Source organism: Macaca thibetana, chromosome 13, assembly GCF_024542745.1.
Source record: "Macaca thibetana thibetana isolate TM-01 chromosome 13, ASM2454274v1, whole genome shotgun sequence".
NCBI lineage: Eukaryota > Metazoa > Chordata > Mammalia > Primates > Cercopithecidae > Macaca > Macaca thibetana.
Window position 1 is genome coordinate 1372046 of NC_065590.1, and position 12787 is coordinate 1384832.

General features: G+C 45.4%; 4 protein-coding genes across 4 annotated transcripts in view; 1 reads left to right on the forward strand and 3 right to left on the reverse strand.

The window, feature by feature from the left end:
* Positions 1-12787, reverse strand: part of ANKRD39 (ankyrin repeat domain 39) — a 745852-nt gene that overhangs the window by 215632 nt on the left and 517433 nt on the right. The gene's annotated exons all lie outside the window — the stretch shown is intronic.
* The window catches only part of FAM178B (family with sequence similarity 178 member B), a 218462-nt gene that overhangs the window by 179593 nt on the left and 26082 nt on the right, over positions 1-12787 (reverse strand). The window lies entirely within an intron of this gene.
* The window catches only part of ACTR1B (actin related protein 1B), an 80851-nt gene that overhangs the window by 28590 nt on the left and 39474 nt on the right, over positions 1-12787 (reverse strand). The window lies entirely within an intron of this gene.
* Positions 1-12787, forward strand: part of C13H2orf92 (chromosome 13 C2orf92 homolog) — a 41565-nt gene that overhangs the window by 20138 nt on the left and 8640 nt on the right. The window contains exons 6-7 of the mRNA XM_050755193.1: positions 6462-6560; positions 8113-8184. Of these exons, the coding sequence (XP_050611150.1) occupies positions 6462-6560; positions 8113-8184 (171 nt within the window). The remainder of the gene's footprint in view (positions 1-6461; positions 6561-8112; positions 8185-12787) is intronic.

Consider the following 12787-nt stretch of genomic DNA (forward strand, 5'->3'; position numbering starts at 1 on the left):
ATCTGCAAAAGCTATAAATAGAGCTAACACCAGTCCTCAAACTCTTCCAAGAAGCTGAAGAGGAAGAACACTTCCTAGCTTACTCTAAGAGGCCAGTATGGTCCTGATACCAAAGGCAGACAAAGTCACTACAGGAAGACTAAAAACAAATGTCTCTTGTAAACAGAAAAATCCTCAACAGAACATTAGCTAACCAAATCCAATAGCCTATTAAAAGAACTATTCACCAGACCAAGAAGGATTTATTTCTGGAACAGGAGGATGGTTGAATATAATAAAAATCACTGTAATATACCACATTAATATAATGAAGGAGGAAAACTATCATTTCAATTGATGCAGATACAGTATTTGACAAATTTCAACACTCTTTCATGATTAAAAAAAAAAAAAAAAAAAAACTCAACACACTAGAAACAGAAGGAAACTACCACAACATAATAAAGGCCTGTTTGAAAAACCCACCGAGGATATCATGCTCAATGGTGAAAGACTGAAAGCTTTCCTCAAAGATCAGGAACAGGGCAAGGATGCCTGCTCTCACCAATTCTATTCAATATAGTACTGGAAGTCATAGCCAGAGTCATTAGGCAAGAAAAAGAAATGAGGCATCCAAATTGGAAAGGAAGAAGTCTGTGGTTGCAGATGACTTGATCTTATATGTTGAAAACCGTGTAGACTCCACACACACACACACACACACACACACACACACACACACGCACACACGTTAGAACCAGTAAATGAATTTAGCAAAGTTGGGGGGTACAAATTGAACACACAAAAATCAGTTGTGCAGTTGTGTTTTTATACACTAACAATATATACACTAATAATCCAAACAAGATAGGAAAACAATTCCATTTACAATTATATCAAAAACAATAAAATATTTAGAGATAAATTTAGCCAAGAAAGTGAAAGACTTACACCGATACTGAAAACTACAAAGAATTGATGAAAGAAAATAGAGAGACAAAGAATCTCATGTTCATGGACTGAAAAACTTAATATTGTTAAGATGTCAAAATTGACCTGGCATGGTGGCTCACACCTGTAATTTTAGCACTTGGGAGGCTGAGGCAAGAGGATCACTTGAGCCCAGGTGTTTGAGATCCAGCCTGGGCAGCACAGTAAGACCTGGTAACTATTTAAAAAAAAAAAAAAAAAGATGTCAAAGTTGCCCAGAGTGATCTGCACATTCAATATAATCCCTATCAAAATCTCAAGGGCTTTTTTCCCAGCAAGAGAAAAATCACCATAAGATTCATATGGAATTTCAAATGTGCCAAACAGCAAAAATAGTCCTGAAAAAGAAGAAAAAAGTTGGAAGAATTTCACTTTCTCATTTGAAAACTTGCTACAAAGCCCAGTTATCCAAACAGTGTGATACTAGTATAAGGCTAATCATATAAACCAATAGAGTAGAATAGAAAGTTCATAAAGAAATGCATATGTCTATGGTCAGTTGATTTTCTTTTCTTTTTTTTTTTTTTGAGATGGAGTCTCACTCTGTCGCCCAGGCTGGAGTGCAGTGGCGTGATCTTGGCTCACTGCAACCTTCATCTCCTGGATCCCAGTTCAAGCAATTATCTTGCCTCAGCCTCCTGAGTAGCTGGGATTACAGGTACCCGCCACCATGCCCAGCTTATTTTTATTTTATTTTATTTTTTTGAGACAGAGTCTCGCTCTGTCACTCAGGCTGGATTACAGTGATGCGATCTCAGCTCACTGCAAGCTCTGCCTCCTGGGTTCATGCCGTTCTCCTGCCTCAGCCTCCCGAGTAGCTGGGACTACAGGCACCCGCCACCATGCCTGGCTAATTTTTTGTAATTTTAGTAGAGACGGGGTTTCACTGTGTTAGCCAGGATGGTCTCGATCTCTTGACCTCATGATTTGCCCGCCTTGGCCTCCCAAAGTGCCGGAATTACAGGCGTGAGCCATTGTGCCCAGCCAGTCAATTGATTTTCAACAAGGGTGTCAAAGCCAACAAAGTGGAAATAACAGTCTCTTCAACAAATGGTCCTGGGAAAACTGGAAGGTCACAGGCAAAAGAATGAAGCTAGCTCATTACCTTATACCATATACAAAAATTCAAAGTGGGTCAATGATCTAAATTTATGAGCAAAAACTACTAGTCTCTTAGAAGTAACCATAGGTAAAAATCTTCATGACCTTGAATTAGGCATGTGGTGTTTTAAGTTTGACACCCAAAGCAGGCAAAAGAGAAAAAATAGCTAAATTGGACATTGTCAAAATTAGAAACTGTTGTATATCAAAGGCATTTCTCCCACAGAATGAGAGAAAACGTTTGCAAATCACATATCTGATGAGGGATCAATATCCAGAAGACACAGCAAACTCCTGTAACTTAACAACAACAAAACAAACAACCCACTCCAAAAATGGGCAAATAACTTGAATAGCCATTTTCCAAAGAAGATACACAAATGGCCAATAAACACATAAAAAGATGCTCAACATCATTAGTCATTAGGCAAATGCAAATTACCACTATTCACACTTCTTAGAATGGCCTTTTTTTTTTTTTTTTTTTTTTTTGAGACGGAGTCTCGCTCTGTCGCCCAGGCTGGAGTGCAGTGGCCGGATCTCGGCTCGCTGCAAGCTCCACCTCCTGGGTTCACGCCATTCTCCTGCCTCAGCCTCCCGAGTAGCTGGGACTACAGGTGCCCGCCACCAAGCCCGACTAATTTTTTGTATTTGTAGTAGAGATGGGGTTTCACTGTGAAACCCCGTCTATGTGTTAGCCGGGTGGTCTCGATCTCCTGACCTCGTGATCCGCCCCCCTCGGCCTCCCAAAGTGCTGAGATTACAGGCGTGAGCCACCATGTCCAGCCTTTTTTTTCTTTTTTTGAGACAAAGTCTTGCTCTGTCACCCAGGCTGGAGCGCAATGGTGCGATCTCAGATTACTGCAACCTCCACCTCCCAAGTTCAAGCAATTCTCCTGCCTCGGCCTCCCTAGTAGCTGAGATTATAGTGCCTGCCACCAAACCTGGCTAATTTTTGCAGTTTTAGTAGAGATGGGGTTTTGCCATGTGGGCCAGGCTGGTCATGAACTCCTGACCTCAGGTGATCTACCCACCTTGGCCTCTGAAAGTGCTGGGATTACAGGTGTGAGCCACCATGCCCAGTCAGAATGGCTTTTTTTTTTTTTTTTAAGAAAAATAACAAATGTTGGTGAGGATGAAGGAAACTGAGACCCTCATACATTGCTGGTGGGAAGATAAGATGGTGCAGCTGCTACATGTCCATTTTGTGCTGTTATAATGGAATATTACAGGCTGGGTAATTTGTAATAAATTGAAATGTATTGGCTCACAATTCTGAAGGCTGGGAAGTCCAAGACTGAGGGGCCAGCATCTGGCAAGAACCTTCTTGCTGTATCATCATCCCATGGCAGAAAGCAGAAATGCCATAGAGGGTGAAAGACAGAGCAAGGGAGGGCCGAACTTGTCCTTTTACATGGTATGCACTCTTGTGATAACTAACCCATTCCTGTGATAACCGTATCTTGATGAGGGCACAATTTCCATGATCCAAACACCTCCACTAGGCCCTACCTCCTAACATGACCACCACATTGGGAATCAAATTTCCAGCACATGAAATTTGAGGACACATTTAAACCATAGCAATGGGTATAGAGTTTCTGTTTCAGTTGATTTTTTTTTTTTTTTTTTTTTTTTTTTTGAGATGGAGTCTTGCCCTGTTACCCAGGCTGGAATGCAGTGGTGCAATATCAGCTCACTGCAACCTCTGCCTCCCTGGTTCAAGCAATTCTCTTGCCTCAGCCTCCTCAGTAGCTGGGATTACAGGTATGCACTACCATGCCTGGCGAATTTTTTGTATTTTTAGTAGAGATGGGGTTTCACCATGTTGGTCAGGCTGGTCTCGAACTCCTGACCTCATGCTCTGCCTGCCTCAGCCTCCCAAAGTGCTGGGATTACAGACATGAACCACCATGCCTGCCTGTTTCAGATGATTTAAAAGTTCTGGGCCAGGCGCGGTGGCTGTAATCCCAGCACTTTGGGAGGCCGAGATGGGCGGATCACGAGGTCAGGAGATCAAGACCATCCTGGCTAACACGGTGAAACCCCGTCTCTACTAAAAATACAAAAATTAGCCAGGCGCGGTGGCGGGCACCTGTAGTCCCAGCTACTCAGGAGGCTGAGGCAGGAGAATGGCGTGAACCCGGGAGGCGGAGCTTGCAGTGAGTGGAGATCACGCCACTGCACTCCAGCCTGGGCGACAGAGCGAGACTCTGTCTCAAAAAAAAAAAAAAAAAAGAAGAAGTTCTGGAGGCCAAGTGCCTCAATCTCAGCACTTTGGGAGGCCGAGGCAAGTGGATTGCTTGAGGTTAGAAGTTCAAGACCAGCCTGACCAACATGGTGAAACCCCGTCTCTACTAAAAATTAAAAAAAAATTAGCTGGGTGTGGTGGCATGAGCTTGTAGTTCCAGCTAGTTGGGAGCCTGAGGTGGGAGGACATTTGAGCCTGGCGAGCAGAGGTTGCAGTGAGCTGAGACTGCACTACTGCACTCCAGCCTGGAGTTCTGAAAATAAATAGTGGTGATGTTTACACAAAACTGTGAATGTTTTGAATGCCCTTAAATCGTACACTTAAATAGAGTGAAAATGGGCCAGGCATTGTGGCTCATGCCTGTAATTTCAACAATTTGCAAGGCTGAGGTGGGAGGCTCACTTGAGGCCAGGAGTTCCAGACCAGCCTAGGCAACATAGTGAGACCCTGTTCCTACAAAAACTTAAAAAATGAGCTGAGTGTGGTGACGCATGCCTGTAGTCTCAGCCTTGGGAGGCTGAGGCGGGAGGATCGCTTGAGGCCAAGAGTTCAAGGCTTCAGTGAGCTATGATTATACCACAGCAGTTCAGCTTGGGTGACACAGCGAGACTTTGTCTCTAAATAAATAGTAGAAATGGAAATTTTATGTTAAGTGTATTTTACCACCACCACCACAACCACAGAGCTAAAGCCAAGGCCCAGGGAAGTCCTCTTTAGCAGAGAGCTGAGACGGAGGAAAGGGTTCTGAACCACAGCTGTCGCTGAAGGAAGCTGTGCAAATGCCAGTGAAGTCTCTCCTGAGGGTGCCTGGGCTGTGTGTCGGGAGCGAAGGTTGAGGGTCGCCTTAGGTGTGAGAAGGCGCAACCGGGAGAGTGGCACTGATGCTTCCCCCCAGGTTAGGAGGCATTCGGATCACAGAGCGATGCCTGTTCATTCCTGCTTGCAAGGGAGCAGATCTCTCGACACCCGGTGGGTCTCCTTTCCGGCAGCTGTCCGTGTCAGGAGCGCTGGGCTTGCTTCTCCCCATGGGAGCCATCACAGAGGCCTCGGGCAGTCTGCATAGATCACTGCCTGGCAGGTGACCAGGAGGGGACGAATGAGCAGATGCAGGCAGCACTTGCAGTCCCTCTCGCTGTGCCCTCAGCACCTGCTGTCTAGGAGGCAAAGGCCTTGTTCTCGGCCTCCCAGGTGACCCCGGTGTCTCTGAACGCGGCCCCGTATGTGTAGGAGGCTGGTGATTGCACCTGAAGATGGGAGAAGAGTTGGGGATTTGGGAAGCTCCCATCACCCCTCAAGAGCCCACTGACCAGCCCAGCTCCCGCCAGGTGGGCCTTGGCATTGGAGGCCACAGCTCAACTCTGCAGTTCCCTCTGGGCAACATTTCCAGGGACTCGTAGGTCCCCATGGTCCTCAAGGAGGGGTGGTGAGAGCAGCTCCTCATTGTCCTGGTGACCCTCATGGTTCATTTTCTGGCGTCTCTGTGGTGAGCTCCTGTTACGTCGAGCGAGTAAAAACCACCGAGAACCAGCAGCCCCAGAAATGCACCGAGAATAAATATAGGATGAGTGGGGTTTGTGAGGACGGTTTTCTGTGTCTTAGCAGGGACAGCCTGGAAGGGAAAGTAAAACTTCTGCTTCCCAGGGAAGCCAGAAGCCTGAGAACTTAAAAGGGAAAGAGAACTTAATACTTTTCAAAAATGTAACCCTCATGGATTAGCAACAGTTTTATAAACAGAGAGCTTTCCCAGCTTATAGAATCTGTTCTGATTCATCTGTGCCCCCACAAACTTTACCCTATTTTTAAGAGTCATCTTGCGAACAGCGTCAAAGGTGCATCAGAATGACAACGGAAACAAGAAGAATTATTAGGGCACGAAGTATCGGGAGATCTGAGGCCATATATCTATAGTGCACAGTGTTTACTGCCCAGGATATCTCAGACAATCACAGTTTTCTGGAAATGATTTCGGTAGTTGGAGTTTTCCTTCCCAAGACAAGGCATTTTAGGGAATAGCGTCCTATATCCGTGGAGTTTGCGTCCTGCAGTCACTATATTCATAGACTGCTTTAGGTACTTACAGAGCAAAAGATATCAGTCCTGCATTGCTGCCATTAACGTGCCTTTGTTTGCTTCACTGGAGATGAAATTCTACTGCAGGTGTTTCCCAAGGTTCCATATGACCCGTCATTTAGCGAAACAACAGCAGTCCGATCCATTACAAAGACAGACATGAGAAAAGGCAAGTGTATGCCGTTAACACAGTAAGTGCACACATTTCTGTAGGCCTATGTGTTGTCTTCAATGTGCTGTTATCATCCTAGCAGTCTCTAAACCAACTGCTGCTGGCGGGGCAAAGCCAAATGGAGATAGGAAGGAAACAACTGTCTGAAATCCTCTCTGTAACCTTCCCCCCGCTGTGGAGTCTGTGCTCCGAAGTGTGACTATCCCTGTATTTTGGGGTGATCCTTGATGTGCAGTGTTAGGCAGGTTCTGCCACCCTGGAGGTATTCAGAGGACAGAAACCTGATCTGCAAGCGGGGTTCCCCGTTCCCGACAGCAGGAGCCCCTAGCAGCATTATAACTTTCAACCCAACACACGAATCCTAAGTGCACAATGTGGTTTGAGAGGGTTAGTGCAGTCATTAATACCCCATTCAGTGGATGATAAAACAAGACTAAAAAATGACTAGCTTAGGCACATCCAGAAAAATGACACATGTGAAAAGCGCACTCTTTCCCAAAAGGCAGCTTCATATTAGGGGAAACATTTAGCACGTTGGGAATTAAGATAGGTATCTGCTCACAATAATAAGGATAGAATAGTGTACTGGAAATCTGCCAGCTGTGGGTGCAAGTGCCCCAGGCAGGGAGGGGGAATGGGCACTGTGTTGGTATTCTGCAGATGTTTGCGCCCCAGTTCCTGAGGGTAGTCTCCGTGAGGGTAGTCAGGACAACTGCCTGGGCACCTCTGCAGTCGGCAGTGAGGCGGCCCCGCTCTCTACATCAAGGCATTCACTTTCAAACACACATTTGCTCTTACAAGTTGAGTTCTATATTAGCATTTCAACTTAGAAATGGAAAATAAGATCAGGCGCGGTGGCTCACGCCTGTAATCCCAGCACTTTGGGAGGCCGAGGTGAGTGGATCACTTGAGGTCCAGAGTTCGAGACCAGCCTGACCAACATGGTGAAACCCTGTCTCTACTAAACATACAAAAAATTAACTGGGCGTGGTGGCACATGCCTGTAGACCCAGCTACTTGGGAGGCTGAGACATGAGAATCACTTGGACCCGGGAGGTGGAGTCGTGCCACTGCACTCCAGCCTGGGTGACAGCGAAACTCTGTCTCAAAAGACAAAAAAAACAAAAAACGGCTGTAATCCCAGCACTTTGGGAGGCCGAGACGGGCGGATCACGAGGTCAGGAGATCGACACCATCCTGGCTAACACGGTGAAACCCCGTCTCTACTAAAAAAATACAAAAAACTAGCCGGGCGAGGTGGCGGGCGCCTGTAGTCCCAGCTACTCGGGAGGCTGAGGCAGGAGAATGGCGTAAACCCGGGAGGCGGAGCTTGCAGTGAGCCGAGATCGCGCCACTGCACTCCAGCCTGGGTGACAGAGCCAGACTCCGTCTCAAAAACACAAAAACAAAAACAAAAACAAACAAAACAAAACAAAACAAAAAAACGGAATACAAAATATGGGCCCAAGGTGCTTGCAAATGTGTACTGATGAAGATCCTTTTTCTTCTTCTTTTTTTTTTTTTTTTTTTTTTATGTGTCTTATCAAAGCAACCAGTGTTGCTTGGAATTCTCCTGGACCAGAATATTTCCTTGGCAGTGTGGACAAAATTCCCGATAAAGGTAAATGCAAATGCATAACATTGGAATTGAGGGTCGATAAGTGGTCGTTCTTCTCCCCCCCCCACTTTTTTTTTTCCATGGAGTCTCGCTCTGTCACCCAGGCAGCACAATCTCGGCTCACCGCAAGCTACGCCTCCCAGGTTCAGGCCATTCTCCCGCCTCAGCCTTCCAAGTAGCTGTGACTATGGGCGCCCGCCACCGCGCCTGGCTAGTTTTTTGTATTTTTTAGTAGAGACAGGTTTTCATCGTGTTCGCCAGGATGGTGTCGATCTCCTGACCTCGTGACCCGCCCGCCTCGGCCTCCCAAGGTGCTGGGATTACAGGTGTGCTGGGATTGCAGGCGTGCAGGGATTACAGGCACGCTGGGATTACAAGCATGCAGGGATTACAGGCGCGCAGGGATTACAGGTGTGCTCGGATTACAGACGTGCAGGGATTACAGGCGTGAGCCACTGGGTGGCCCCTCTTTTTCCTCTTACCTGACCTGAGTTCAGAGCTGAGGGTCTGGCAGATGGTGCTCAGACTCTCTTGTAGAGAAACACCTGTACTTGGCTGCACAACGTGGGTGCTTCACCCTGAATTAGAAAGAGTTCCCCAATCACTGGTAAGGTTTTGGATACCCATGGTTTCCCCAGATCCCCCCCTGTGCGAGTCTGCTTCTGTGATATGTACAGCAAGGAGGAGCAGATCAGAATGTTTATTCTCTGCAGGCAGACAGATGCTAGCCAGGAGGGAGAGAGAGCAGGCCACAGACAGCTGGTGCCTCCACCCAAACTGACCTGGGCAGGTCCTTTCCCCTCTGGGGTGGTGGGGCTGGGCAGGGGCTGAGCACATTCGGGAGGTGCTGCCCCAGAGGGATTCTCCCCTTCTCCTCAGGAGTGTGGGAAAGCGCTGCCTCCAGCCAGGAGCAGAGGTTCATCTGAGTGATCTGATCATGCTGGAGGAAGACTGGCTCCGAAGACAGGATGAGCAGCTAGAATCCATGAAGCATTTCTCCCCTAGAAAGACTTAAAAGATTTAAAAGAAAAAAACCAGGCCAAATAGGTCACTGTCCGAGCTGGGAAAAACGTGGTCTTCCCTGGGTGCAGGATTATGAACCTCGCCAGGGGTTCCCGGGCCGCACCGTGCATCAGCCAGAGGTAGGGGTTAGGGAATGGGAAGAGCTGATTAAAAATCCTTATTCCTGGCCGGGCGATGTGGCTCCCCTGAAGTCAGGAGTTCGAGACCAGCTACTTGGGAGGCTGAGGCAGGATAATCTCTTGAACCCGGTAGGCAGAGGTTGCGGAGAGCCAAGATCGCGGCACAGCACTCCAGCCTGGGCGACAAGAGCGAAACTCCGTGCTGGGATTACAGGCGTGAGCCACCGCGCCTGAAAACAGTATGTTTTCATGTCTTGTCAGACTAGTTCCCCTTTTGCAGTTTTTGTTTTTTCATTGTCTTCCTGGCTATTTTTGCATGTTTGTTTTTCCATGTGAACTTTAGCATCAACTTGTCTAACTTCATCCAAAGGCTTTTGGTATTCTGATTGGCATTGCATCAAATTTATGCGACAATATTCACTTTGGGAAAACAGATGTTAGGTCATCCTATGCTAGAAATGGGAATGCCTTTCCAGTTCTTCAAGTTTATTTTCAGTGTGTGTTAAAGTTTTCCTTACATAGATTTTTACATGTATCTTCTTAAGTTTATTCCTAAGTCACTTAATTTTCTATGTTGCTATTGTAAGAGAGGGGGTTTCTCTATCATTATACCTTCTACCTACTTAATGTTTGGGAATAGGAAGGCTTGCTTTTTGGATATGAATTTTATGTCCTATTGCCTTATTCAATTCTACATATACTGTTACATAGATAGTTTTACTTCTTCTTTTTTTTTTTTTTTTTTGATGGAGTCTCACTCTGTTGCCCAGGCTGGAGTGCAGTAGCATGATCTCAGCTCACTGCAACCTCTGCCTCCCAGGTTCAAGCGATCCTCCTGCCTCAGCCTCCTGAGAAGCTGGGACTACAAGCATGCGCCACCATGCCCAGCTAATTTTTGAATTTTTATCAGAGACAGGATTTCACCATGTTGGCCAGGCTGGCCTCCAACTCCTGACTTCAGGTGATCTGCCCTCCTTGGCCTCCCAAAGTGCTGGGATTACAGGTATGAGCCACCATGCCCAGCCAGTTTTACATCTTTACCTATTGTTATGCCTCTACCTGATTTATTTATCGTGTTTAATTGGATTGCTAATACCTCTAGGTTAATCTTGAGTGGTTGCTGGAGATACAGTGGGAATCCTGCTTTGTTCTCGCTCTTGGAGAAAATGCCTCTTGAGTTTCCTGATTAAGAGTCTGGTTATAGGACTAATATGAATAAGAGATTATCTATCTGTATATCTATCCTTCCATCTACACACATACATGTAAATATATACGGATACATATATTTATACTGAAAATGATAATCTGTCCAAAAAATACTTTTGGGTATTTTTTTCTGTTTCTATGAGTTGAGTTACTTTAGATATCTCATGTAAGTTGAATCATACAGTATTTGTCTTTTTGTGATTGGTTTAGTTCACACAGTATAATGTCCTCAAGGTTAATCCATCTTGTAGCATATGACAGAATTTCCTTTCTTTTTAAGCTGAATAATATTCTATTGTATGTATATACCATAGTTTCTTTATCCATTTATCTATTGTTGGACACTTGGGTTGCTGTCATGTCTTGGTTATTGTAAATAATGCTGCAATTGGCCGGGCGCGGTGGCTCAAGCCTGTTATCCCAGCACTTTGGGAGGCCAGGACGGGCGGATCACGAGGTCAGGAGATCAAGACCATCCTGGCTAACATGGTGAAACCCCGTCTCTACTAAAAAAATACAAAAAGCTAGACGGGCGAGGTGGCGGGTGCCTGTAGTCCCAGCTACTCGGGAGGCTGAGGCAGGAGAATGGCGTGAACCCAGGAGGCGGAGCTTGCAGTGAGCTGAGATCCGTCCACTGCACTCCAGCCTGGGCGACAGAGGGAGACTCTGTCTCAAAAAAAAAAAAAAAAAAAAGCTGCAATGAATATGGGTATGCAAATATCTCCAAGATCCTGTTTTCAGTTCTTTAGGATATGTATCTAGAAGTGGGATTGTGGGGTCATATGGTAAATCTATCTTTAATTTTTTGAGGAACCTCCATATGGTTTCCATAGCAGCTGCACTGTTTTACATTCCCACCAATATTTGCAAGAGTTCCCACTTCTTCACATCCTTACTAACATTTGTTATCACATATTTGCTTGAGTATTTGAAAAATCAGGAATAGGCCGGGCACGGTGGCTCAAGCCTGTAATCCCAGCACTTTGGGAGGCCGAGACGGGCGGATCACGAGGTCAGGAGATCGAGACCATCCTGACTAACACGGTGAAACCCCGTCTCTACTAAAAAATACAAAAAAAAAAAAAACTAGCCAGGCGAGGTGGCGGGCGCCTGTAGTCCCAGCTACTCGGGAGGCTGAGGCAGGAGAATGGCGGGAACCCGGGAGGCGGAGCTTGCAGTGAGCCGAGATCGCGCCACTGCACTCCAGCCTGGGGGACAGAGCGAGACTCTGTCTCAAAAAAAAAAAAAAAAAAAAAAAGAAAAATCAGGAATAGGTGGGTGTTGAATTTTTGGAACTAATCATATGATTCTTTTCCTTAAGTCTATTAAGATTATATATATGATAATAATGAATTTCCTAATGTCAAACCAACCTTGCATTCCTAGAATAAATTCTACTTGGTCATAGTGAGGCTTGGAGAGTCCAGTCACTGCTCAGGAATCTTGGGCTTGGGCCCAGCTTTTTCCCTGCTTCAGCACATCTGTGTTGTCACTCAGACTGGCAGGGGACTGGGAAGGAGCCTTGGGGTTCCTTTAGCCACCAAGAAAGCAGCAGGTCCTTGTATAGATATGTAGACTGAGCCATGATTTATAACTTTTAATTATTGATGGATATGGTAGGTGTTTCTCCATTTGTATTCTTTTTCAATTTTTAAAAATTATTATAGAATACACATAATATGAAATTTTACCATCTTAACCATTTTTAAGGGCACAATTCAGTGGTATTAAATATATTCATAATGTACAACCATCACCAACATTCATCTCCAGAACTCTTTTCATCTTATAAAACCAAAACTCTATATGCATTAAATAATAACCATGCATTCCCCCATCTCTGCATCCCCTGGCAACCACCGTTCTACTTTCTGTGATTTTGACTACTCTAAATATCTCACGTAAGTGCAATCATACAGTATTTGTCTTTTTGTTACTGACATTTGATTTTGCATAATGTCCTCAAGATTCATCCATGTTGTGGCATATTTCAGAATGTTCTTTCTTTTTGAAGCTGAGTAATATTCCATTGTATGTCTCTACCATGTTTTGTTTACTCACTTATCCCTTGATGGATATTTGGGTTGCTTCCACATTTTAGCCTTGTGAATAATCCTGTTATGAACATGGATGTACAAATAATTCTTTGAGACCTTGCTTTCAGTTATCTTGGGTACATACTCAGAAGTGAAATTGCTGGATGATATGGTGATTTTGGTTTTAATTTTCTGAGGAACTGCCATGCTGTTTCCTAT